Raw genomic sequence first — 27,438 nt, 5'->3', positions numbered from 1 at the left:
AACAAGATAGTAAAAAAAATCAGGAATTTGCTGTTACCATGTTAAACACTTCTCGTGGCCATTAATTGCTTGTAATTGAGCTTTTTCAATACTCGGATATTTTATGTATACTAATTATTTTTTATACACTTGCAAAAAGTAAATGATAGCAGAATGACATATTTTTGAAATTTTTTCTACTTGACATTTTGAAAACAATTGAATTTTTGTATAACACACCTTATAATAATAATCACTTTTTTGAATCTTTAAGAGAATGATATCCATTGTCATTGTCTACCCTTGCATCAATAGCTTTAAATGTTAAAAGTGATGAACATCAAGTGCACTCCATGACAGTTTCGTACTTTGTCGATGATCGACTGAACCTATTGATGCTTGAATTGCTTACAAGTTTATTTATTGTACACAAAATAATAAAAACAATAAAAAAATGTGATAAACATGATTACAATTTTGCAAGTTGATTATACAACTAAGTTTAAAATTATTAAGAAAAATCAGTAAGTGCATACAAATTTATTTAGAAAATTATAACTTCATTAAATACACACAAGGTCCATCGCGAACAATGTATTTCTTGAGGAGGTAAATGAACTAGTGCTTGATTATCAAGTGATATAAGTGCCATTTAGAATATTAAATTTCGAGGCTTATTAAGCTCTCAGCACCCAAAGCTTATTTTAATAATGATATTGTGATTGAACGTCCTGGTCTAGCGATAAACTGGGAATGTAGTAAGGATTTTCAGAAGCGGATGTGGAAATAAAAGACATTTGGCCTGCATTTGTGTTATTGTGAGGTGGATTGGACGGTATAACATTTGATTGATTATCATCAGGTACAAAATATAAAACTCCACGCTTTGCCATAGCAAATGGCGCATTGCTATCAACTGGTGGTGATTTACTTTCACTTTTAAAATCTGGTGGTGGTGGTAAGACAGTCGTCTTCTTTTGTTCACCGTCTGAATAGGCTGGATTCTGATAACTGTCAGAGGAAGTTGTGGAAGATGTTTTCTGCTTGTTTTTATGGCGTATATACCAAATGATGAAAATTCCGTTCATGATTATCAGAAGAGCGATTGCAACAGATGCAATAATGACACCAGCATTTTCATTCGAAGAGGATTTACTGCTGTCTGGAAATTGATCGTTGAGAACACAAAAAAATTAGTACTTAAGGGAAAGTGTCCTACATAAGTTGTATATAAACTGCTCAAAACTACACGCTTGTTTGCAATTAAATTAGTATCATTAACGTCAAATAAAAATTTTAGTACATGCATTTTTGCACACACTAGGACACATGGCTTTAGAGTACTGTCTTTAAGTAAGCATCATTCTTTGCTATTTACATATATTTGCAAATAGATGATCTGTGTATTATGGCTAAATTATTATGGCACATACGACATCTTAAACTAACCATTGCAAGCTCCAGAAGTAAACGAAAATTTGTATACATTTATTTCACCATTGCTATATGCCTCAAAAACACCTTCGATAATTAGCTACAAGAAAACAGAAAAAAAAGCATATTAAGATTACAATATGCAATTTCCAATTTAACTAAGAAAGGTTCCAAATATGTTTTAAAAAATTACCCTGTAAAGTAAATTGTACTCCAGCTTTGGCATCGTAACTTCAGCGTCATGCCAAACTGATGTTTTACTTTTGCTTTGTGACCAACGCAATATTTTCACTCTTCCTAAAGCTTGCTGGTAGACTTGTAATACTTTTTGTCCATTTGTGCCATGTATGCGATAGGAGAACTTGAAACACTCACTGGAATTACTAAAATATTCACTCACAAACCAGGCCTTTTTCTTTGTTGTTTCCGATGGCCATTTTACATATGCATATCCTCCTCCTAATTAGGATTTTTAATTATTTAGTTAAAAACGAAACCTACACGAAATTGATTGTAAATTTAAAAAATACAAAATAGTAATGAAAGAACTCTTCAAATTTAACAACAGAGTACAAGTTGAGATTTTTATAAGGTGATATTTGATAAGGAGAAAGCCCAAATACAAAATATCCGATGATGGAAATCGAGAGCAAGTCATATTAGTAATCATAAAGATCGAGTAAGGTAGCCACAATTTAATATTATATTTTATATTATAAAATCGAACGGCTCTTATCCAAACCATAGTTACTTAGTTAAAATAAATTTTTTATCCTTTTACCATTAAATATCTTAATGTCGTATATATTGGGAGCTTAAGCCTTCTCTAAAATTGTTTTCTAAAGTAAATGATGAAGTTTACCGTTAGAAACCCAAGTAAAGCACGTGACAACTTTGTTGGTAGGCATGTTTTTGCTAATTATTATTGGGAGAATCATAATTCTACTCTATTGCACAGCAAAAAAGCATACTCCGAATAAAAGGTCCATGCGTAACTCAATATTTTAGAAACAAACAAGACACTTTTTTGACAAAGTAATATTTTCATTTATTGCATCACAGTAACAGGGCCGAAACTTGGGTATAAACTTTGGAGGGTGACGGACTATTTTACCGGACATGAAGGTCGTGGCCATAGAATTGCCCGATGGATTTTTACAACTCTTAAAGGTAATTTACTGGACAGATATAGACGGATAAAGTTTAATACGAAATGATAAAATGCAATATAAAAATCCAATTACATTTGGTAGTTGCTATTTTCTTTTGTATGTAGGAGTCAGTGAACAGTTTCTTCAATTTTCACTTGCATAGTTTGATGATCAATAAGCTAATAAAATATAGCTTTATGGCGCTAAAGATCATGGTTATACAACATATTTCCTTTCACAATAACGAGTTATGACATCATGCATGCACTTTTTATAATTGTTTATAATCATGATAATGCAATTTCAACTTAATTTTGAGTTTTTCAAAATTTTTTGCGATGCCCATTTGTTAACAAATTACTATGATTCCGGACAAATTGCTGTAAAACATGTAGCTAGTTGCTTATTAGTTTTATCAGAAATTATTATCTTCCCACAATGAAGCTATATTAAAGTCAGTTTTGCAAACAAATTTTTCCACTTTTTTTTACTCCACAATTAATTAGAAATTTTATAAAATTATATATATCTAAAAGCTTGCACTATTCTAATTTTACTTAAAGAAGGTGTCTTTACGTGGTGCAGTGCGAGAATCTTGCTTGTTATATTTGCAGGTTGAAAACGTATTATTCTCTAATTTCTCATTTAGCTATATGTTTGTGTAACAGTATTTATCTCGCGGATAAGGCTCACATTGAATTTTCTAAATTACGCTTATATACTTTATACTGTCCATTTATTCCAATTAGGGATATTATTCAACAATGTATGCATAAGTTTATAATTCATTACAAGTAAATAAAACTAATTATACGTTGATGTAAACTACAGCATAATTTCCGCGACATAAACTAATTTAGGTTCAATCCAGGTACAAATGGACTCATGTATGTCTTTTTTAAAGTGTAAAAACTATTAATACATGTTTGATTTCAGTTTAATTCATTCTACTTCTTAATATTTGTTGAGTTCAACCCAGGTTAAAGCAAGGTTTTAGTGTTCAGTATATGCGCGTTTGAATTGGACTTAGGAAATGAATTGTAGATGGTAACAACACGGACTAATTAACATGGACAGTAATGTGAATAAAATTATACAAACATATACCAGACAAAAGAATTTAATATTACAAATAACGATAAACTGGCGCTATTGTCTACTTTTGTTGAGCTTACAAAACAACTACTTTCCTCAGTGAAAATGAAACGGAGTCTCCACATATCATTTTGACACATCACGGAATTGCCAAATATTTCTTAACGCTTTATCTTAAAAATTTGCAATGGTTGTTATCAGAGTTGATATATACGAATACAAAATCCTACCCGATGTACTTTTTAAAATTAGGGAACAACATATCATTTTAATTATTATGTCTTATGTTTTCTGTCATGCAGTGCATCAGATTCTATTTTTATCTCATTTTCTAAAATCTGACCAATAAGTTCTTTTAACTTACCGACTATAGAGATGAAAGATTGGAAAAATTGTGGAGGTGTGTATCAGCCTCCCCCCCCCCCAGAAGTTTCGGCCTGCACAGTAATATTTCAAATTTATTGCCTCACAAATCTGATGATGAATTTGGAATAAATTCGAAATTTTATTATATAAACAAAAATTTCTGGGTGATTCTCAAATTTTAGTTAAACATAGACCTTTCATTCAAAGTATGTTTCTTGTCATAATTCTATTACAAACAAACATGGCTGCCGAGCCTTCAATCTTCTGTTTGAGTTAGCTTCCTGGGGGCGGTTGTTCAAAATCCGGTTAACGCGAACCCAGAGTTAACTATACTTAACCAAGGGTTAAATTTTAACCCTTGGTTAGTTGCGGTTCTCGAATCTATGTTATTTTAAACCCTCGGTTAAAACAAGGGGTTACTTAAATCCTCCTCACTAGGTGGGTAAAATTACTTAACTCTTAGTTAACATATTATTTTCGTAAATAAAACAACTCATGACAGAATTTGCTCTCCTTTCCCGTGTAAATTAGCGTCGTTGCAAAAGATATCGTCTACGAAGACAAAATACTAAAGGTTTTTGCGAGAGTGAGCATGAACTAAATTCGGCAGAAACGAAATACATTGTATAACAATTCCGCTTCTTTAAGATTTTTAGTTAGGATACGCAGCGAAGCTGTGCACTTCTGTCATCTACAACAATTCGTAATTACATTGAGGTTCTTTGCTAAGGACAGTTTCGAACAAGTTGTGCGAGATAACCGGCGAGACCAGTGTGGAACGATGCGAGCTTTATCACTGGCATTGAATAGAACTACGAATCACTTTTAAAATTGGCCATCTTTGATTGACGAAAAACTGCGTAATCGATAAAATAAAAACAATTTTTTTTGCAAGCTGACTTTCAGTGTGTGATTGGTTGTGTTGAATGAATTGACATTGTTAATTAACCTGATTTGGATTTGTGCGCTTTTTAAACCAAGGTTAAATGTCTTAACCCAGGGTTAGTTAACTCAACGCTTAACTAAGAAGCAGAATACCAGTAGGCTAAGTAGGCTTAAGCCTAAAGGCCCGGGCTTTCAAAAGGCCCATTGTATCTTTATAAAATCAGGATCTGCAGGTTTTTGCTATCCCGGGCTACCTAAATGTGCTTAACTTAGATCATTTATCCTGTTGAAAACCTTACGAGCAGTCAAATGCAGAGGAAAATGGTTTTTGTATTATCTACTATTGAAATGCGCAATGCTCATTTCATCATTCCCGGTTTACCTGATCATGTCCCCATTTTTTACCCTATGGGGTTACAAGCAGGAAACGTAAAAGCAAGCGAAAACTGAACTTAATGGAGGAATCTATATCAATTACAGGCCTACAACTTTCCTTTAATCTACAGGCCACATACTATACAACGCAAGCTCGATAATTATTCGTATGTTTTACTCTTTGTTAATCCTTAAGCACAATTTATTTCAATAGAAGCTACTAAGGTAGAACATGCATATATGAATATTTACCTTCCCCAATTATCGAGCTTGCGCTGCCTCTGACATAATAAACAATCCGCCATTGGCTTAATCCTGCTTTTAACAATACAATTTTAACCCTTGTTTAGCTAACCTTAGGTTAATGATTTTAGCCCTAGCTTAGTTGCTAACTCTAGGTTAAGTTAACTGGCTTTTGAACAATCGCCCGCTGACGATAAACTTCATTGTTTTTTCATTTAGAAGGCTAAAGTTGCCACAAAATACAACTTTAAGATATTAAAGATGAAGTAAACAAAAATGAAATAAAATGAAATAAACTACAATGAGAAAAATCGTTCTCTTTTTGATATAAAAAATGGAAACAACAAGAAATGCATAAAACAACGAATCAAGAACAACTGTAGCAACCTTTTCTTATGAATACTGGTATGATTCTATTCTTTTAGATTACTCGCACTCGATTTCAATTAGGCAATAGTTAGTTTGGGCATCGCTCTTGTCTACCATCACCTCATAGCTCGAGCTCGTAATCTAATTCGTAAATAAATAGCTAATAAAGTAGCTATCCAAATGAAATTTCCATAAAAATACTAATATGATTTTCCATTAAAATACAATATATAGTACAACCGTGTTGTATTAAGATTTGGATTAATAGTAAACAGATGTAGTTGCTTACTAGTGGAAGTTAAGTTCACTCTCCAATGATAGTCGTCATAGCTATTTCCATCTGACAATACGTTTCCCCATGGACAGTTGCGGGTCCAAAATCTACTAAGAAAATTACAGCCTTGGGCTGCTTTAAATGAAGAAACAATTAATATCTAAGACAAAGAAAGTGGATACTTATATAATTGCTAATATTGGTATCAATTGTTCTGCAGTTGGCTGTTTGCAGCATCAGAAAATCAAAACAAGTAATGGTGACGTTTGACAAACATGACATATTGTCTAGGACGTCGTGAAAATGGCGTTCGAATAGCGTGATATTTTCATATATGGAGTGTTTGCATGTGACGTCAAAGCGGCAATGTTGGGGATACATAAAAGCTTATGGCCGGTAATTAAAAAACATACATGTAATAAACATAGATTGCTGACGTATATACAAGTTATACATAGCCGGCCGTAGCAAATTGAACATTCCAAGATGGCGGTTCAAGCAGGCAAAAAACTATAATTTGTATTACGAAAATAAGGTTTTTCGCATTTTCTGTCGTTCTACCCCTTCCATCCAAGTTCTGACCACTTTTTTGGGGAATGGGAGGACATTGCAGAGTTTTTGGATGTAAACTTGGATGCATCAAATGAATAAAACGACAAATATTGCTTCGTCAAATCTTTATCGAGTTGTCACCTGAGTCCAAAGATAGTAATTTTGTTGAGTCTTGTCTTATGTAAGGTCGAAATATTAATGTTTCCTGGTTGAATTTCTCATTTAATTGGTATTATTCACTAAAAAGGGCAGAAACAGCCGAAGACCTTATTAGTGAAAACACTTTAAGCTGAGGAGTCTGCCTGTTGCTTTTTACTACCTAAAGAGATGGACATGTCAAATGTATATTATTTTGAAACTACTTATTGTATGTACATAGTAGTGAAGCAGGTTGAATTATTATTTATTTTCCAAAGTTAAGGTAAGTTTGGTCAACTGCCACATGTATTGACTCTTGGATGGTTTTTATGTTTGTCTGGGACTAGACTCTTGATGTTTGACACAATATACTAATCTCACAGAAGAAGATAAATAATAATAAATGAGAATAAATGATCTGGATTCGGCTAAAATGCTTTTCAATTGATTTGGTAAATATTTACGAGACAAATTGTCATGACTAGTTTTGTGTGCATGTTGGGGACACTTACGTTTCAAGTTTTTTGGTTCATATGTTAATCAAGGCATGGTTTAAAAGCATTAATACAAGTTGTTGCAAGAAATGTTGCAGCCATGACATGCTGGGGCAAATGGAGTTCTTACTGTTTCATTACTCATAACGACAAACCACACTCATTACTGTGGCCTATGTGTGTGTGTGTAATACTTGTAATAATGTTGCCATGATATGAAAGAGTAAACTACATAACTGTAAATACGTTATTTTGTGTAAAATATTTATATTTTATTTGAAACTTAAAAGTCTGGTCGATTTTGCTCCAGTCGTTCAATGTAATATAAAAAAACATACTTAAAGTAGTCACTGCATCTATGAGACACTGCTTATTTGCTCTTTTGGTTTTGCCGTTTATCATAAATCACCTAACAGAAGTTCAGATTAAACCAAACTCGGTATTCCCCACACATTAATGTTCGATTTGATTCAAGTGACCACTTGGTAAAAAATTTGACGAAGCGATATTTGTCGCATTACTCGTATGATGCATCCAAATTTACGAACAGAAACTCCGCAATGTCATCCCATTTCCGAAAAAAGTGGCTAGAACGTCGATGAAAGAGGTACAACGACGGGAAATGCGAAAAATATCATTTTCGTAATACAAATTATAAATCTTTTGCCCGCTTGAGCCGCCATCTTGGAATGTTCAATTTGCTACGACCGATGTGCGTTAGCAATTGTGGTTCCATTAAATCTATGTCAAAAGAGTATGAAATTAGCATAAATTCTTTTCGCTGAATGGTATTTTCCCTCAACATGGCGACTGATGAAAACACTCTGAAGGGTGAAGCCCTTCTTAAAATTACGTGCACTACTGGTGCACTATAATTAAAGCATTGCGTATAATTCAATCATTTCATACTTCAGAAAAGCTGCAGTAGTTGGCAAACTTAAAGCAATCAAGATTATGCACCAGGGTTTGTTGTTTAAAATCGTGTTTTTGATATTGTAATTTTAATTTGAAAGTCTGATTTCTTAACTGGGCAAAAAATACTTACATATTTGCAATGTCTTCCATGTTGTGCTCCCCGGCATCTGAGTAGTTTGCTTAGGGTTCCGAGAAATCGGCAAGAAGGTCGTAGTAGTATCCCAAAGGTTCTGAGTAGTAGGCGAAGGGCTCCGAGTTGTAAGCGATGAAATTCGAATGGTAATCAAGGGGTTACGAGTAGTAGACGATGATGTCCGAGTAGTAGACGAGGGGTTACGTGTAGTAGACGAGGGATTCTGAGTAGTAGACAAGGGGTTTCGAGTAGTAGACGAGGGGTTTCGAGTAGTAGACGAGAGTTTCCAAATAGTTGACAAGGGCTTTTGGGTTGTCTGCTGCGTGTTTCTTGTTGTTGTGTCCAGGGAATAATACTGAGGTGTAGTCGAACTTACTTGACAATCAATAAATCGCAAGTCATCCACTGCAATAGTGTCTGAATACGTAAAACCGACGATTCCTTCAATAATTATCTGTAAGAAGTTTGTAGACAAAAAGAATATATATATTGAACAATTTTAAACGCATTTTTATTGGTTTCCTTTACGTCATGATGCAACGTGTTTAAGGTTTATTTGTATGATTTGTATGTTATTTTCTGTAATTGACTACTGTCCAAAATTCCAAAATACGCAATTTTACAGACAGATGTAAACAAACTTCTTAAACAAACTTCATTTCAGGTCAAATAAAGCCCCATAATACACCTTTTAATAATTAGGCCAGTTCTGTCTTTACTGAGGAATATCACACAGTAGAAACCATAACCCCTTGTACAAACCTAAATCTAGAGCATTATTCACAGGCTAATTCAATATAGTTTTTAAATTTTGCTTACAACGGGAGAATTTCCCGCCATAAGTGGACATAACATTTTTAGGAGGAGTCTTAAACCTATGAATGCGGAATTTTTCTGATCAAACGCTTAATGATACATTTTTCTTTCTAGTGGCGTTGCTAACGCAATAGCTGGGGTGGGAGTTTAATTCATGTATACATGATACGTCGAATTAATTAATTTCCTTTCAAATCTATTGTATTTTATAGATTATAGCATGCAAATATCAATATGTGACCCCCAAAGTTATCGCGTTGGTGATGCCACTGCTTCACTCTTTGAAATGAATTTTTCATAACTTCAATCGTTGGTAATGGCTGTCTAGACTTCTAAGAAACAAGTCAAACGATGTTGTTAAAAAACTTTACCGGTAAAGTCTCATAACGCATGAGCACTGTTCACACGATGCTGATGTAGATTTGCTTCATTTTGGTGTAATGTTCACACTACACAAGATTGACGCCGGCTTTAAGTTAATTTGAGTTTTCTTTTCAAGAAGTCGAGGAACGTTTGCTGACCATATTGATCACGGTTAGACTCCAATATTTTACCACGCCATTTTTGACGCTGATTGAAGTTTATCGAAGTGTAATAAAAATTTCTTGTTTCGGTGTTTGTGCATAGCCAAAACGGTATAATTTCGTACAGTTTTCAAATTGTCACGGATAGTTATACCGTTTTCAAACTTTAACGGTTAGCGTTACAGTTTCACATTTTTCATGCCGTCATCATGTAAACTCGATCCCAAACCTCAAGAGTTAAGCATGTTGAGCGTACATTTCTATGAGTAGCAGGAATTTTCTTAAATAGTGTACCCATTGTTGCTCGAAACACTTTCGCTTTATTTTAGGCTATTTGTGCATAATGCTGCTCACTAGTTTAAGTTTGGTCAATGAAATCCCCTTTATCCGTAAATCTTGGCTCAATTACAGAAGTCGCCATTAATATATTGTGTCAATTTGGAGGTTTTGTTGGCTATAAATTCATTGTACATTTTCAGCTACTTCAAAATTAAAGAAGTGGTAATTTTTGTGTGTTTTGCGAGTATATTTAATAACTATATTTATATATTTGGTTTTATTGCTAGCTAACCTTTTGGCTAATACTGGCATTAGAGATCAAAATGCGAGCCTGACGCCAATTGTAGCCACTGTAGCCACTCATCACAAAAAGTTGTATCTTTGCTCCATTAACTGTTTCTTGGTAAACGTATAGAGATGATCCAGAATAATAGGCAGAATAAATGTAATAGTAAAAAAGGAGACATTTTGTAGAGCCTTTGAAGTACTGACTGACCAACCGTGCTTTTTCTCCATTTCTGCCCTTTATGTACATGTATTTACCTAAAAAATATCCGTGTTGATCAGACACAATACAATACTTTGGTACTTAAATGTATTTTTGATTGTAGTATTTTAGATTATCAACTAGCCTTGTGAAACCGTATATATTTACGTCACGTTTAGTGAAATAGACTTCAAAGGTTAGTAGCTCACATTTTTCTTATTGTGTAAATGAAACGTCGGCGCCGATTGTCAAATGATACCGATGGAACCTTTGGAAGAACTTGAAATTAGGTTTGCATCTGCTCGTTCAATTGTTTGTATTTTATAAAACTCTATGATGCACGAAAGCTTCAGTCTCGTAAAATCTCGCAGATTGCTTGGCTCGCCGTGAAAAATGATATAGTTGATTAATAGAAAATTTTTTAACCTTAAGAGATATTTGGCTTTAAACATGTGGGGATGTGGGGTATTTCTTAATCATGGCCAAGAGAAAAGAGTCTGACTAAGTGCATTATTTTGTCGTACAAGGCACGAAAGTAAATCAATCAATAATTGTATGATTATTTATAAGTTGGGAGGTAAGTAATGGAAAAATATTTTCACGAGGTCTCAAAAAGGGCCTCATGTCAAGATATCGTAAAATGCTGCATCCAATCAGATTGCAAGATATCAAGAAGTATCACTAGGCATGCATAAATAAAAAATAAAAATTTGTATTAGATTATCGCAAGAAATTTCTTAAACTCGAAATATCTGGAATCTTTTGAGAACATGTCGACTAAAATGAATCGTAAAGGCGCAAGTCATCAGAGCGGCGAAGTCATCCAAATTCAAATATCGAAGCGTTAATACGTTTTGAGCAGAGAGAAATGTATTAATGTACTCTAAATCGACGTAACATATCACATAAGACAATGATAATGTTGTTGCAATCTTTCGATGTTCAAACTGTGCATTGATTTGAACCAAAGTTCTTACGATGAATGGGTAGATATACAATGAGTAAAGGAAAACTTCAAGAAATTACAAGCTTGCGCTAGAACTAAGACAAACTATAGTCTAGACGATTTAACTTAAGACAGTGAATTTATGTATAAAGATTCGATCAGTAGTGTGTGCTTGAAATGCATAATTTTAATAAAATTCAATTCAAAAACATAAAGAATATAATGTGTAGAATTCAAAGAGACTAACGAGCTGATTACATGAGCCCGGGTAGCCGGGAGTCACCCAATCATTAATTGGTTTTGGCAAATGGAAACAATTAATTACTTGTCATCAAACAAATCTTCTCGAGCAATAAAAATCTAAAGTAATTTATAGTGATCAGTTGACTTTCGTGCCTTGTATGACATCACAATGTGCTTTCATGCTCAGACCCTTTTCTCCCGGCCATGATTTCAAAAAACTTATATTTTCGCATGTTCGGAGCTAACACATATTTCTTAAAGTTCAAAAAGTTTTCCATCAATCAACTATATCTTTCAAAATGTTCTTTTCACTACCTATTATTGGTAAAAAAAGTTGCAATTATGTCATACACTTTAAATGACGACCAATATATCTGACAATGATAATAATAGCAGCAAAATGATGCTACGAAATTAGGAAATACCACCACAACATTTGATTGTTATTGACACATAGACTATTAAGAAATAAGAAGAAAATTTAACTTTGCTTAGAAAGTTATGATATGTAATTTCTTTATCGAAAAGTGCAAATAGTTAAAGCAATAATAACCAACATTGACGAAATTTGTGCTATGTTCAAGTTATGGGCTCTTGGCTTATATACATACAATAGATAGTATGTAAACGCTTATTCCATTTTCAGTGAAAAATACAATATAGACTCCTGAACGGAACTTCCATGCATAAGATCAATAAACTTGTAATTGCCTGCTGTCAAACAGTTTTAGTAGATTTCATCTTTGTTTCAAAATCAAAAGATTTATGGGATGGTAAAAGCTGATATGTACTTATTTCTATATGAAAGGGTTTTCAGGATTTTCAAATTTATTGATGATTGTGATTGTTGTTCTACAATTAAGCCTAGTCGTCAATTTAACAAAAATGTTTATATAGGTGGTTATAACATTTATGTACGCAAATATGGTGTCATGGCGTGCATGTTACCTTCCCTTGATCCCTTGGAGTTCCAATATGGTAGAGAGGTACTCCATCTTACATTTCCGCTGATGATTGCCCAGTCAAAATTGTCAGATCCCTGCGTGTTCTTCCAAGGACAATCAACTGTACCAAAGCCTTTCTCAAAATTGCAACCTGTTCGAGAATGACACTATGTGTAAGTCTGTGAATTGAGATAATTGATTTAGTCTTATATTTTTCTCGCATAGGATTCGTCTCAAAATAGTTGACCCAATGAATCACTTAGAATATTTTTAATGGTTCTTACTTTCCTAAAATCAAAGACAAATATATATGACTTTTGCATCCTAAAAATATTAACATAAACTACTCTCTACGTCCGCAAGATTCACACTCTTATTGTCCTTACCCGAAGAATGATAAGTATAAACAATAATAAATTACTAATTAACAATCCAAAACATACACAATAAGAAAATTGTGAGCTACTAACCTTTAAAGTCTATTTCACTAAACGTAACGTGAGTATAAACGGTTTCACAATATCCTGGAGTTAAGGCAAGATTATCTATCGCTATGTCACTTGTAAATGATGATCCACGAACACCTTCTATTATCAACTATAGATTAAGAAATAGAGATCAATTTGCACATTTAGCAATTTGTGATGTTCTCAAATGACAGTAATATTGATGACTTGGTGTCGTAGTATCCCAGATTTAGACTCTAGTAAGGTGGCTTGCTTGTATAACTCACAATTTCATTTATCAATACAATAACATTGCATTGACTGCAAAACTTTGTTTCTTATACAAAAGCTTTGATCCCGATTTCACAAAAATGTTGTCATGATACAAATTTAGTCAATAGTTATGAGAAACTTTATTAACGCAATACAAAATAAAACTAATCTTAGTGCACCAAAGCAATAATTGCAATGCGCAATCAGAGTTTGCTCAATGCGACATGTGATAGTAATCATATAACGTTACTGTTAAGTGAAAACAAAGGGCGTGTGGGAGTGCCTTGTGATGAGAATGTGTAATGAATTTGTTTACCAATAAACATATAATGAACAAAAGGCTTTGTGCTGGTTGAAGATGTACGTTGCAGGCTTCATTTGCATTCCGACATGTAGCAAAAAGGAAACGGTGACTCGATGGTTAGTAGTTCGCCTAGTAATACTTCTGTAATAAAGACTGGTGGCTCAAAATATTAACACGTTGAATATAACATATTCAATTTTTAATAAGCAGCTCAAAACATTTAGTTATTGATTTATTACACACAAAAATGTAAATATATATTCCTGCATTGGTAGCAAGTGACTTGTCAATGTTAGCAAACATACGTTAGGACTCTCTCCCCCCGATATAATTTTTCGTTCCCAGTCTTCTACGATTAACTTTCACATCGCATAGAACAAAATTTGATTGTGCATTGCGATTATTAGTTTTGAGCACTGGAATCAGAAATTTATTACCAGTAAGTTTGTTGTAAATTGTGTGAATCGATAATCTGTTTTCCGTAATTGCTCGAATTCAGAAACGTAAATTTTGCTCGGTTAAGAATTTTTTTTGTTATCAGTAAGACAAACATTTTATTTAATCCATTTAATTATTAAAAAAAAATTTTGTTCTCACAGCACAAACAATTTATATTTAATACATATTCGTTGATAGCTTCTTTGTTTGCAACTTCACAACTTTCTCATATTCGTCCACCGTTATGATTACAGAGATCATGGTTATGTAGTATCAATTTGACTCTCTACAATCAACCTACAATATTCTTGTCAGTTTCACACTTTAACTTACAAATGAGGTGCTTTTTTAACGTTCTTGAGATGTTAAAGAAACGTTCATTTCATCCTTTGTTGCAAACTAGCCTTTGCACGGAGTTAAGTTAACACCAAGATTGGCGCTAAATCAACACTTGTAATTTAGCACTCCTGCAATATGTCAAATTCACATATAGAAGGTGCTAAATTAATACCCGAAATAATCAGTGTTTAATATCGCGTCGTAAAGTTTTTCTCATTTACAAATTGCTGTTGACGTCTCGCACACCTAACAAATTCTATGCACTCTATGTATTGTGTAGACTCATTTGCTTGGAAGGCTTTTAGGTTGAATGATGAGTAAGGCAAAAATGACAGTTAAGAGTAGAAACAATACTTACTCTAGATGGGAAAGAAGTAAAGTTTGCTGTAACTTGACTATACCACCATTGGTTACCTTGGTTGCCACTCAATGACCACAACAATGACTTTTTTACATTGTACTCTAAGTAAATATTTAATGTACCCATTCCAGCTCCATACATGTGATAACCGAAAGAAAAGCACGTGAGTGAGCTCGTAAGATTATTCCCGACCAACCAAGCTTTATCACCAATTAGTTGAGGAGATGCTTCAGTGTAGAGATATTTTCCTATTCAACAAAAAGAAAGAAGTTTGACAAGTTCTTCCCTTATAATCATTGTGCAGCTTCTCGAATTTGTTTCCTATTTTCCATGCATAGAAAAAAAATCCTCCACACGCTTACCAGACGTTGATCCTATAATATCATGGTTTGGACCTGTGTCCGAAGTAGATGTTGTTCCAGAATTAATCGACCAATTAAAATCATCTTCTAAATTTACGTTGCTCCAAGGACAAACACTCGTTTGCAAGCCACCATCAAAACTGCAGCTTTCTAAGGAAGGGGCAGAAAATCTGAACACTCTGAATATATTGATATGTGGTCAACAATGTACACATAACATTTTGAGAGGATTTGCACACCCTGTTGAGGAGTGTTGATAAGTATTGAGCACTGTTAACTGTTATATGTTTGTAAATGATGATCGTCAATGTTAATAAAGTCCTGAGAAGGACTGTTTTTGTTGTTGTTGACTGACGTTTCGACAACCTTAGCTGTAGTCATCTTCAGAGTCAAATGAGGAGTAAACGTCAGGTTAGCCGTATTTGTTATCTGGTTCTTACGTCATTGTATTGTGTGTACACGAAATGTGTATTGTCATTGTGGATTAGTGTGAAGTGAAATATTTTATTTTTAGTTGTGATGTGTGATTTAGGTGTGACGTTTTCAGTTGTAATGTGTGGGTGTCAATTGTGTATTGTCATTGTGAATTAGTTTGAAGTGTAATGTTTTTAGTTGATCGTTTGTTTGTATTGTGAATAAGTCGTTTGTAAGGTGCCGGTAATTGCTGTGATCTGTTCAGGGGGGTTTGTTCCAAGTTGGTATACCAACTTTCTAATGTAAGCCGTTGTCTATAGTCAGTACTGTAAGTGATGCATTTTGCCGAGTCCCAGTCAATGTTGTGCTTTGTGATTCGGTGATGTTCGGCGATGTGATTAGTTTTGTCTTGTTTCTTAGTAGCTCGTTTGTGTTCAGTAAGTCTTATGTTTAAGTTCCTGCCAGTTTCCCCGATATAGGAGGCGTGGCAGTCGGAGCAGTTTATTTTGGAAACTGCACCTTGTCGTTCGTTGGGTTGTTCTTTGTCCTTTATGTTCGTTAGTACTTGTCGTAAAGTTGTGATTGGTTTATGTGCGACACGTATGTTGTATGGTCGTAAGATACGCGAGATAGTCTCAGACGTACCTTTGATGTAAGGTATCGTTGCTGTTGTCACTGAGTTGTTCGTTTCGTTGGGTTCGTTGGTTTTGTAAGTGTTGCGTTTGATAAAGTCAGAGTTATAGTTGTTTTCGTCAAAAACACGTTTGAGTTAGTTGTTTTCGTTTTGTAGAGCGTCCGGTGAATCACATATGATTTGTGCACGTCTTGTTAATGTTCTGATTGTGGTGGCTTTGTGTGATGTAGGGTTGTAAGATGATTGGTCTAGTAGTCGGTCAGTATGTGTTGGCTTGCGATAAACTGTTTTTCCTAGTTTTTGATTGTCATGTTTTCCCAAACAGTCGAGAAAAGGAAGAGTTCCGTTTTCTTCGACATCTTTGGTAAATTGTATGTGGCTGTTCTGTTTGTTGATGTGAGTATGGAAGTCATCAATCTCGTCTGCATGTAGTGCTGTGATTGTGTCATCTACGTAGCGAAACCAAAAAGGTAGTGCATGTTTGTAAGTCATGAACGCCCGTTCCTCTGTAGATTGCATTACAATTTCAGCAACTACAACAGAAACGGGCGAGCCCATTGCTGTCCCATGTAATTGTTTGTAGTGTGTTCCTTTGTATTGGAAGTAACTCGAGGTGAGGCAGAGCTTTAGTAACTCCATAATGTCTTCTGTCGGTAAGGGCAGTACGTCCGTGGTGTGTGTAATGAAGGTTTTTGTACAAGTAAGTGCCAGATTAAGTGGAATACTGGTGAACAATGACGCAGGACGCGTGACTGTGGTCATGGACAGGAATGATTACCTTAACAAAATGGACACCCTTGTTAACGACAGACAAACGTACGAACAACTCAAACGAGACCCAACACCATCACTAGTGCGCAAACTTAACAGCAAGATCTTCTCTATGAGAAAATCTAACATTATATCTGAACGTATTTACTATCGACTCAGATGTTCAGTACCACGACCACCCAGAGTATACGGACTACCAAAACTTCACAAACCACAAATACCCATGCGACCAATTGTATCATTCTGTGATTCGCCTACTTACGAACGTTCAAAGTACTTGACTAACATACTGCTACCACTTACAAACAAATCAAAACACAAGCTACAATCCACTGAAACTTTCATTAAAAAATTGTGCACTATACAAACACCGGACAACTATATGCTAGTGTCTTTTGATGTGAAATCACTGTTCACCAGTATTCCACTTAATCTAGCACTCAATTGTACAAAAACCTTCATTACAAACACCACGGACGTACTGCCCTTACCGACAGAAGACATTATGGAGTTACTAAAGCTCTGCCTCACCTCGACTTACTTCCAATACAAAGGGACACACTACAAGCAATTACATGGGACAGCAATGGGCTCGCCCGTTTCTGTTGTAGTTGCTGAAATTGTAATGCAATCTATAGAGGAACGGGCGCTCATGACTTACAAACATGCACTACCTTTTTGGTTTCGCTACGTAGATGACACAATCACAGCACTACATGCAGACGAGATTGATGACTTCCATACTCACATCAACAAACAGAACAGCCACATACAATTTACCAAAGATGTCGAAGAAAACGGAACTCTTCCTTTTCTCGACTGTTTGGTAAAACATGACAATCAAAAACTAGGAAAAACAGTTTATCGCAAGCCAACACATACTGACCGATTACTAGACCAATCATCTTACAACCCTACATCACACAAAGCCACCACAATCAGAACATTAACAAGACGTGCACAAATCATATGTGATTCACCGGACGCTCTACAAAACGAAAACAACTAACTCAAACGTGTTTTTGACAAAAACAACTATAACTCTGACTTTATCAAACGCAACACTTACAAAACCAACGAACCCAACGAAACGAACAACTCAGTGACAACAGCAACGATACCTTACATCAAAGGTACGTCTGAGACTATCTCGCGTATCTTACGACCATACAACATACGTGTCGCACATAAACCAATCACAACTTTACGACAAGTACTAACGAACATAAAGGACAAAGAACAACCCAACGAACGACAAGGTGCAGTTTCCAAAATAAACTGCTCCGACTGCCACGCCTCCTATATCGGGGAAACTGGCAGGAACTTAAACATAAGACTTACTGAACACAAACGAGCTACTAAGAAACAAGACAAAACTAATCACATCGCCGAACATCACCGAATCACAAAGCACAACATTGACTGGGACTCGGCAAAATGCATCACTTACAGTACTGACTATAGACAACGGCTTACATTAGAAAGTTGGTATACCAACTTGGAACAAACCCCCCTGAACAGATCACAGCAATTACCGGCACCTTACAAACGACTTATTCCCAATACAAACAAACGATCAACTAAAAACATTACACTTCAAACTAATTCACAATGACAATACACAATTGACACCCACACATTACAACTGAAAACGTCACACCTAAATCACACATCACAACTAAAAATAAAATATTTCACTTCACACTAATCCACAATGACAATACACATTTCGTGTACACACAATACAATGACGTAAGAACCAGATAACAAATACGGCTAACCTGACGTATACTCCTCATTTGACTCTGAAGATGACTACAGCTAAGGTTGTCGAAACGTCAGTCAACAACAACAAAAACAGTCCTTCTCAGGACTTTATTAACCTGGACGATCATCATTTACAAACATATAACGATGCTCCCGGGTTCAAACCATTTACTTTACTGTTAACTGTTGTTAAAAAAAGTTTGAACTTGCCAAGTACGTACCGAGGTCTAAATCTTGGTGGTTAAAAAATCGTACCTAAACATTGTTTAGGATTTTTGAACATCACAGTCAACAAGTTGAGCTACGTTTGCACACATCACTTAGTCATTTAAGAAATGCAAAACGACGTCCAGCGCATTCGGAGAATACGCTCTTTTTTTGAAATATAAACACCGAAAAATAATATATGATTTTAGTGAGAAATAGCGTCCGAAGAGTTCTAATTTTTGCACGTCTATTGAATGCGATAAACCTGTATAATAAAAGTATATCTTCAATGTGCGTGTTCTCGTTCTTACGTCACATCTTGCAAGACGTGACCTTTTTATATGTTCAAAAGACACATGAAGATAGCATTATCGTTGTATTAAATATATTTTATTTTTATATAATTGATTTAACTATTTAAAGAAATTAGTTCCCAAACCAGATATAGGCATTTCAACACAAAAAAGTCTTTAAAGTGAATACTTGTTGAATTCGAGAGAATTTATAAGCATACCATTGAATGAAATAAAAGTGATGTTGAACCCACTGTATCCAACTCTTGTGTCAGACGAGAATGATACACTGACTACACTTCCTCCAGGAACGAATGTCATGTTGTCGTTTCCACAAAATGCTTTTGTTGTTATTCCGGATATTTTTACGCTGTCGCTACAGCTACCTGATTTTAAGTAGAATAAATTTAAACAAAAAATTAAACACAGATATTTCTCTTTTGTAAAGAAATATAAATATCTGTTTTACCCAAGTTACAAATTATTACGAAATTAAAATGGAATCGGCTTAGCCAGGGAAGATAGGGCCAACACATAAAAAAAACTTAAAATGAAATTTGCGTTATGAATTCAAGAACGTGTTGCACAACGGTGACAATAAGCATGAAACGTCCATCTTTAATCTGCGAAAAAGAACTACCTAAGCTGAAAGGACATGTAGAAAGATAAGCGTATAAATAAATACTGTTTGTTGCGCGCCTGGTTGATTTAGTCACACGCTAGTTCGGTTGCAACATGATTCTTGCAACTTATAGAAGATATGAAGGTGGAAGATTTTTGTGGCTGTTATTAAGAGCTTAATAACCGAGCTCAAGATCTGTACGGAGAAATAACAGACCGAGGTCTTTTTGTACACACCGAGCCCGTATGCGAGGTTTGTACAAAAAGACAAAGGTTTGATGTTTCTTAGTAAAGACCGAGAAAGCTAGGTTATTAAAAGGTTTATTATATGGCATTATTTGACCTGAAACCAAGCTTGCTTTGTTTCTCGCCCTTGGTGTTTTATATAGGTTGACTTTCACTTTTATAGTTTTTGTCAGTAAAAATTAAATTGTTTCAAACTGTATCGTCTGGAAAGTTAAACTGATTTCCGAGTATTTTTCCTTCGACTCACATTCGTAAATGGTTTTTTGTTTCGTTTTTCTTGCGTTTTGCAGTTTGCCATACGAAGTTTGTTTACACTTGAATGTGAAATTACGCGTTTTGGATCGTGGTCGATTGCGGGAAAATAATGGACCGGCAAAAATGTTTCTGAGCCAATCAAAGAGCGACATTTTGCCGGAAGTAACGCTTGCTATATAATAATACGCAGTTAATGTCGCTTTGATTTTGCAAAATTTTGCATAATAAATTTGAGATGAAAATCAGTGTATGATAGCAGCTACTTTTAACTTGTTTTTGCTTTAACTAATACTGTAAAAAGCTGGAAAAAATTTATAGAAGTTATTATAAGCTCATTAGACTTTTGAGAATGCTAATTACATTATTGTGTATAATAGTTTTGGCAAATATATAATAAATCTATGTGTTTTATGTTTTTTGGGACACCCTTTACAACGCCACTTAAAAAGTCAAATGCAGAACACAAATTTGGATTTTACTCAAAGTGTATCAAAATTGTCAAGTTACATCCATTGAGTTCTATAATAACTGGAGCGGCTATCTCAAGCGCGGCCTTAGATATCTGATGATGCCAAAAAAATGGCGGATTTCGTCCGTTGCCGCTGAGATTTACCGAAATTGACCGCTTTTCCGAGAATTTCACAATTTCCCACTCCCTCCTGAGGAAAGAGTGAGGAAAATGTATATGTGTATTTGGGATTCGGCAAGCAATTTTTTGATGAAAATCAAGGTAAAAACCTTAAATTCATAACAGCGAGTCAACTGTGGTTGTCAGTTATCTGCTTCTACGAGGATGCATTTATAACTATCGACGAAAGACCTATATGTCGGCTACACATGTATGAATGCAGATGTGCGTCGTTTTCTTACCAGCGTCAAATTTGTTTGATCGATTAAACTCTTTAGTCTATACAAAAAAGTATATCATAGTTCATCTCCACAGTGGTTCACGAGAGAGAAGTTAGCTTATTTGTTATCATTGCTGTTTCGCTTCTTTTTCATGCAATGGGCAATGGCTTTTTCGCCACAATTGTAGGATTTTTACTTGTTTCTTTAAAAAAGTACATATTAAATCTCTGGATATTTACGGATTTTCTGTAATTGAGTTTCATATGAAATTTCAAAAAGACTCAAGTCTGCATAGGTTTGGTAAATGAAAACAAACAATATTGTATAGAAATTACTTTAAGTAACCTTTTTGTGATGTTCTGAAGTGCAACTGCATCAAATACTTGTAAACTTGTAGCACATTTTGATTTTGTTGTATTGATATATGAATTGGGCAAAATGCAAATAATAATCAAAACACTTATGCTTCCAATGGTGTTTATAATTCATTTGTAGTTTTAATACTTCTACCTTTCTTTTTCACTTTGTTTTGTTTTTCCTATATTTGCAATATAAGTGCAGCATAATTTGAATGATTAACACAGTTTTCACCTTAATAATAAATTTCATAAGCAGTTGGTAATGCACACTGAGTATCCACATCTGCTGTTTTGCTCATACAAGAATGATGAAGTGCAAGTAGATATGTCATAGCAAGGCAATAAAACCAAATGAATTACATTCCTATAGTGTACTTTTATGCTAGAAGCTTAAAGCTTTTAGAAATTAGAAAGTTATTGGATTATATTACCTCTATATCATCAATCTCATGATAAGAAATAAGAAGCAAAAATTTGTAGAAAAGCTTTGAAAAGTGAAAAACTTTTCTTTAAAAAAACAATAATGCATATGATAAATCTCCATTCTGTACTCTAATAGGTAAATAAGCTCAAATTTTCTTGAAGAAATATAAAATATATAAGAAATATACAGTACAGTAACTTTAAAGGTTTCATCACTGAATCTTTAATGCTTCAGTATAGTGCATTAGATATTAGTAACATTCAAACAACACTCAACTAAAATATTTTGATAAAGATATGACATGATTTAAACATTAAGTTACATAAAACCCAATGGCTTATACAGTTTGAAGCTTCACATCTGCATCGAGTCATCATCAATCTCAGTACAAATGTTTACATAGACACAAACTTTATGGCCTTCCATTCTACATGTTTGTGAATTGACATTTCATTAAGCATCAAAACACACACAACCTTCTTGCCATCTTTCTTTGGATCATGAACCTTAACTTCAAAGCATTCAAGGCATCCTTAGTGAATCCATTGTCTCCATCCATAGAATTTGATGTATTCAATTATCTTTACAGCATTATCATTTTTTAAGACTCTGCCTGGTCAATAACATCTTCCAGTCATCTTTACTCCTTGATCTTCCCTGCATGTTGTCAGCAAATAGAACATAACAAGCTCTGCTCCAAATCATGGGTACCGTTGGGGCTGATCATTTCTTTTGATACCAGATCACATTTGATACAGAGCAAAATGTGTGCAGTGTCTTTTGCTTTAGGAAACTATTTTGCAAATAGATGGGTAAATTTACGATTTCATGCATTAACAAATGACAGAAAAGTATACAGAATTTTATAAAATTTTACAAGTATACAGAGTTTTATAAACAGGAAAACATCAGTATATTTGGCGTTCAAGTCAGTCTTAAAAAATACGATCTTTAATATGTATTTTATGGCTTTTCAAGTGCATGTATAATTGCTTTTCAATCGTTGACGGACTAACAAAACAAACAACTACCTCACCTGTGAGAAGCGATATGTTCCTTTTTGTGGAAACTACGACATCCAACAATTGAACGATTGAAGTGTTGGCATTATAAAAGAAATGCCAAAAAAGAATCGTCACAGATTATGGAACTAACGATATCCATATTCTGTGATATCGTGTTTGTTTTTGAAAAATTCTTTATAATATACTATAGACACCAGGGGGTGGTCGAGAATATTATTTTTCTGCAAAGCGATCATTTCAGCGGAAATACGTCCGTTGGCCGCCATTTTTTTGGCATCCTCACCCCAGTAAAGTTAGCCCCTCCAGTTATTATAGAACTCAATGGTTACATCGCGATGTAAATTACCTCTATAAACTATACTTGTTTCAATAAAATGAAGAAATGACAAAAAAACTATAAATACCATTCCCCCTTGTCTCAAGATTCATATATATGATCTTGAAGTTGATCCTCTCTCCGAATGGTCGTCGAATGGTTAGAGCACAAGAAGTATTTGCGGGGTACGTGTTTGGAAAATTTGGTGTCGTAATATAACCACTGGATGATCTCACGACAATGTCCGTACAAATGTTTATGCTGAAACCTTCAAGAAAAATGAAACAAAGAAAATTAATAATCCATAATTCTAACCCGCTATTCTAAGGACACCTTTCTTCGAAGCATCTTTATAAGCTTAGTGTTATTGATAAAATACGAGAAAACTCTTCTGGCGAACAAGATTTTGCGATACTTTTTGTGTAGTCAGTAGTCCCTTTACAACCTACGTCACCTATACATAATATACATTTATAATGTATGCTCTAAAGAGAAAAAATTGAGTTAGGCTTTCCATGAGTCTCATGATTGAAAATGTCCATGAGATTGAAAATGTTCATGAGACTCAGGGATATAACTGCTATAGGTGCTGATATTATGAGCCCGGTAGCCAGGATTCGGCCAAGCGTTAAATGATTTTGGCAAATGGAAACGATTCAATACTTATCATCACATAACTCTTCTCAAGCAATTTCACAAGATTCTGACTTAATAACTACGCAAAACATTTAAATTTAAAACAATCAATTTGCCCTAATTTGAGAATTACAACTGGAGTGACGTGTGGGGCTTCGCAAACAGTTGTAATTTTTAACCTTGAACTTTTGCCTCTTTTTAATTCCTTAAATCATCGGGCTAGCTCGCTATCCAGGCCAGCTCGCCTCCATATAACCAGGCCCGTAGAAAAACTGTAAAAATGGATTCAATTTATTCAATATGTGTGTTGCGTTTTAAAATTTGTATAGAGTAGGTCATTCTGTCAATATTTGTTCTGTCAAATATTTGTCCAACAGGCTATTAAGCATGAACTTGTTCAAAATATTTAACTCAATGCACAAATTCCTATGTAGCTATATTAAATTTTAAATTTAAGCTCGAACTTAGCAGCCTAACTGTTTGACAAATGTTTGATATATACACCCTGACCAGTTCTTGAAAAGTGAGATAAGTCAATGACAGAAACCACAATTTTACACTGCTCAAATTTCAAATCATCACTTTCACACTTTACACGCAAATAGAACATGTGAAATTCTTACAACAAGTATAGTTTTAAAAGGAACAGAATTATAGTAAGATATGAGGAATTAAGTGCATTATTTGTAATTTGCAAGACTTTCAAAGACATAGACTACCTTTTATGATAAAATTTTGGATCTTTCAATGACAAATCACAAATTCATTTCTTGAAGCAATTCTTGCTTTTATAAGTATATGTATAGTATGTTTTTAAGTGCAATTACGAATAGAAATGCACGAGTAAGGTTTTTAAAAACTGTATAGTCTAACTCTGCCAAGATTCTTTACTCTCTATTGCTTCAAAAAAACCTTGTCATGCGGCCTAACTGTTTAAATCCCAAAAACACAGTACTTGCTGTTTTGTTTTAATTCTTTGCATTTTTTTTAATTCTTAATATTCAAGCGATTGAATTTGCAACTGCTGGCATGTTTTTTTTAAAATCAAAAAGAAGTTTGTTGGCTTTCACTGCTTTTCAGTCAATGCTAAAACATTATTCACAGCGCAACTACAGCTTTTCAACAGTGCAATTCCATGATTTTACTATGCAATTACAAAGAAACTGCACTGCAATCAGCCAATCAATCGAGAAGTATCTCAAAGAATATTATTTATGTAATATAGCATCGCATTTACAAGTCCATCTTACTTAGAATGTTCATCTTCAATCTTAACACGTTAATAACCAAACATCGTCAACGATTTCAAACGCTAATATATCTACATTTTGGCAAATATTCCATTTGCAATTGATTTTAAAAATCCATTCTGTTACGAAGATAAAACAGTCATCGCGAAAAATATGCGAAGCAGCATAACAACTTCAATTGACTTCAGATTACTTATAAAGCTATCGTTCCAGTCTACTTACAATTCATTGGCAACAATATATTGAGAATATCTGTTGGCGCTTAGCCAATCACAATCAAGATTCCACCATGTATAATAATTACAATTAACTTGTTTGTTATCAAATGACAGATACATCATTACTTTTATGGTAAAGTACTTGATTAGTTGTTGATTTGCCAGAGGTAAAATTATAGCATATCACAGAGAATGTCGGAATATTTGCCACATTTTGCGTTGAAATGCATTTGTGCTTGTGTTATGTATTTTTAAATTAAAAAGTCAAAAATCGTAATTCATCAAGTAAAGTTTCTTGTTCCCGATCATACAGTCATGATCTTTACTAAGGCAAACTGCTTTAGTAAAGATCATGACTGTATGTTTTGTAAGAATATTGCTTAAAAAAACAATACGTCTTCCTTTACTGGAATATGCAAAACGCGCTTTTTTGCTTTCTTTCGTTTACAGTTTCATTCTTGCAGCGAAAAATACATCGATTTCCCGAAACAGTTTTATGACAGTTTGAACGTAAACAATAAAATTACTCGTCTGCCTTATGGTTATAACATATTGCAATGCGCGTGAAGGAGGACCTTGCACAAAGGTAACTTTAAAGCTTCAAAGTCAAAGTGATATGAGACAACACCCGACTGTAATGTCGAACATTACGCCTACAAACAGTTTTTTGTGCTTTGTGATGTTTTTGTCAGCCTAACACGGTAAAGAATTGTAGGAACATCGTGACTTCTATTCTAAATTGTTTAAAATCCCAAAAACGTGCAATCATACGCAAAGTAAATCCCGCATATAAAAAGACTTACGTGAAATTTCAAGTTCAATAGCTTGTTGGCTAAAGTTTTGAATAATTTTGTACAGAAGAATTTTATTTGTATTACAATAAAAACGCAATAACAGCGGGTTATAACATTCCACCAGAGGCAATTGAGTCACTTCTTTTATGATGTGGAATAAATAACATACCTCGAGAAAATAACATTGACAGCAAAAAAATATATCTAGACCATTCTTTAGATTCCATGTTGAACCAAGCTGCAAAATCGACGAAAAACTAAGCACAGATAATATTCTAGATAGTATTTTTCCTCCCAATAGCCATTTACGTATAGTGAACAAGGTGCACAAATGTTGAGTTGCATTTCAATTTTGTTAATGCTTAGCAATTTGAAACTACCGTTCTTTCTCTTTGAATACAAAATGAAAGTGTGTAAATTACTATTACGAACATAAAAACAATCGCCCTGAAGGAACGCTATACTTTCTTATGTTGTATCACTGTGTCTGCTAAATTTACTTTATTAAGAAATATAATGTGATCTTTTCATTATGCTTACCTTTTGAGAAGTTTAAGATGTTCTAAAAACAATGAAATAGAAATATTGGACTATCGATATCACAAAAGAGCACTTTTGACTGTTGATCAACAGTTTTTACATGTATTTACCAAGGGTTTGTTATGGCTTCGTGTTTCGGCTTTGCTATACCACAGAGTTAAATTTTGAAAACTATGCTTAATCTGGAAAATCTATTCAAAAGACAATTATATGTTGTTATGAAATAGTCTTTTGAAAACACGGCGCTGATTGGTCGAATGATATAACTCAATAATGCACGAGACTTCAGTCTCTCTAGAATCTTGCAGGTTGTGTGATTTTTGCAAGAAATTTCAATGGCAAAAATATAAAACAACATGCCATTAAAATCAATGAATTTATCAAATAATTTGTTTTAATCTTAACGGGCTGTGACGGAGGGATTCGAATATTCATACATGCAGCATATTGCATTATTGTTTTCAACCGATTATAACATGCAATTATGAATATTTGCCAACCCTCCTCTCCCTCGCTCTGGCAGCGCTATTGAATGAAAGAAAAAGATTAAATCAACCTTTCGTATAGAAAGAAAATTGCCGAATGCATGTTTCAAAGCATAGATCAGAGTAAGAAGCTAAATTTACAAATACCGCAATGTGCATATTTCTTGTT

The 27,438-nt window shown here is 34.2% G+C and overlaps 1 protein-coding gene across 1 annotated transcript; it reads right to left on the bottom strand.

Moving 5' to 3' along the window:
* Positions 1-382: 382 nt before the first annotated feature.
* On the bottom strand, positions 383-26,941 carry LOC124450771 (MAM and LDL-receptor class A domain-containing protein 1-like). Its single transcript, XM_047001411.1, has 14 exons — positions 26,785-26,941; positions 26,414-26,482; positions 23,435-23,614; positions 19,473-19,637; positions 15,166-15,315; positions 14,801-15,051; positions 13,113-13,239; positions 12,647-12,793; positions 10,315-10,565; positions 8,401-8,857; positions 6,187-6,306; positions 1,607-1,872; positions 1,429-1,513; positions 383-1,141 (listed from the first exon to the last, which is right to left on the bottom strand). The coding sequence occupies exons 2-14, from the start codon at positions 26,469-26,471 to the stop codon at positions 684-686; spliced, it is 2,715 nt and encodes a 904-aa protein (XP_046857367.1). The 5' UTR covers positions 26,472-26,482; positions 26,785-26,941; the 3' UTR covers positions 383-683.
* Positions 26,942-27,438: the final 497 nt, after the last annotated feature.

Source organism: Xenia sp. Carnegie-2017, unplaced genomic scaffold (genome assembly GCF_021976095.1).
Source record: "Xenia sp. Carnegie-2017 unplaced genomic scaffold, XeniaSp_v1 HiC_scaffold_24, whole genome shotgun sequence".
NCBI lineage: Eukaryota > Metazoa > Cnidaria > Anthozoa > Malacalcyonacea > Xeniidae > Xenia > Xenia sp. Carnegie-2017.
The sequence above is the reverse complement of the archived record's forward strand: the minus strand, read 5'-3'. Positions and strand labels throughout refer to the sequence as shown.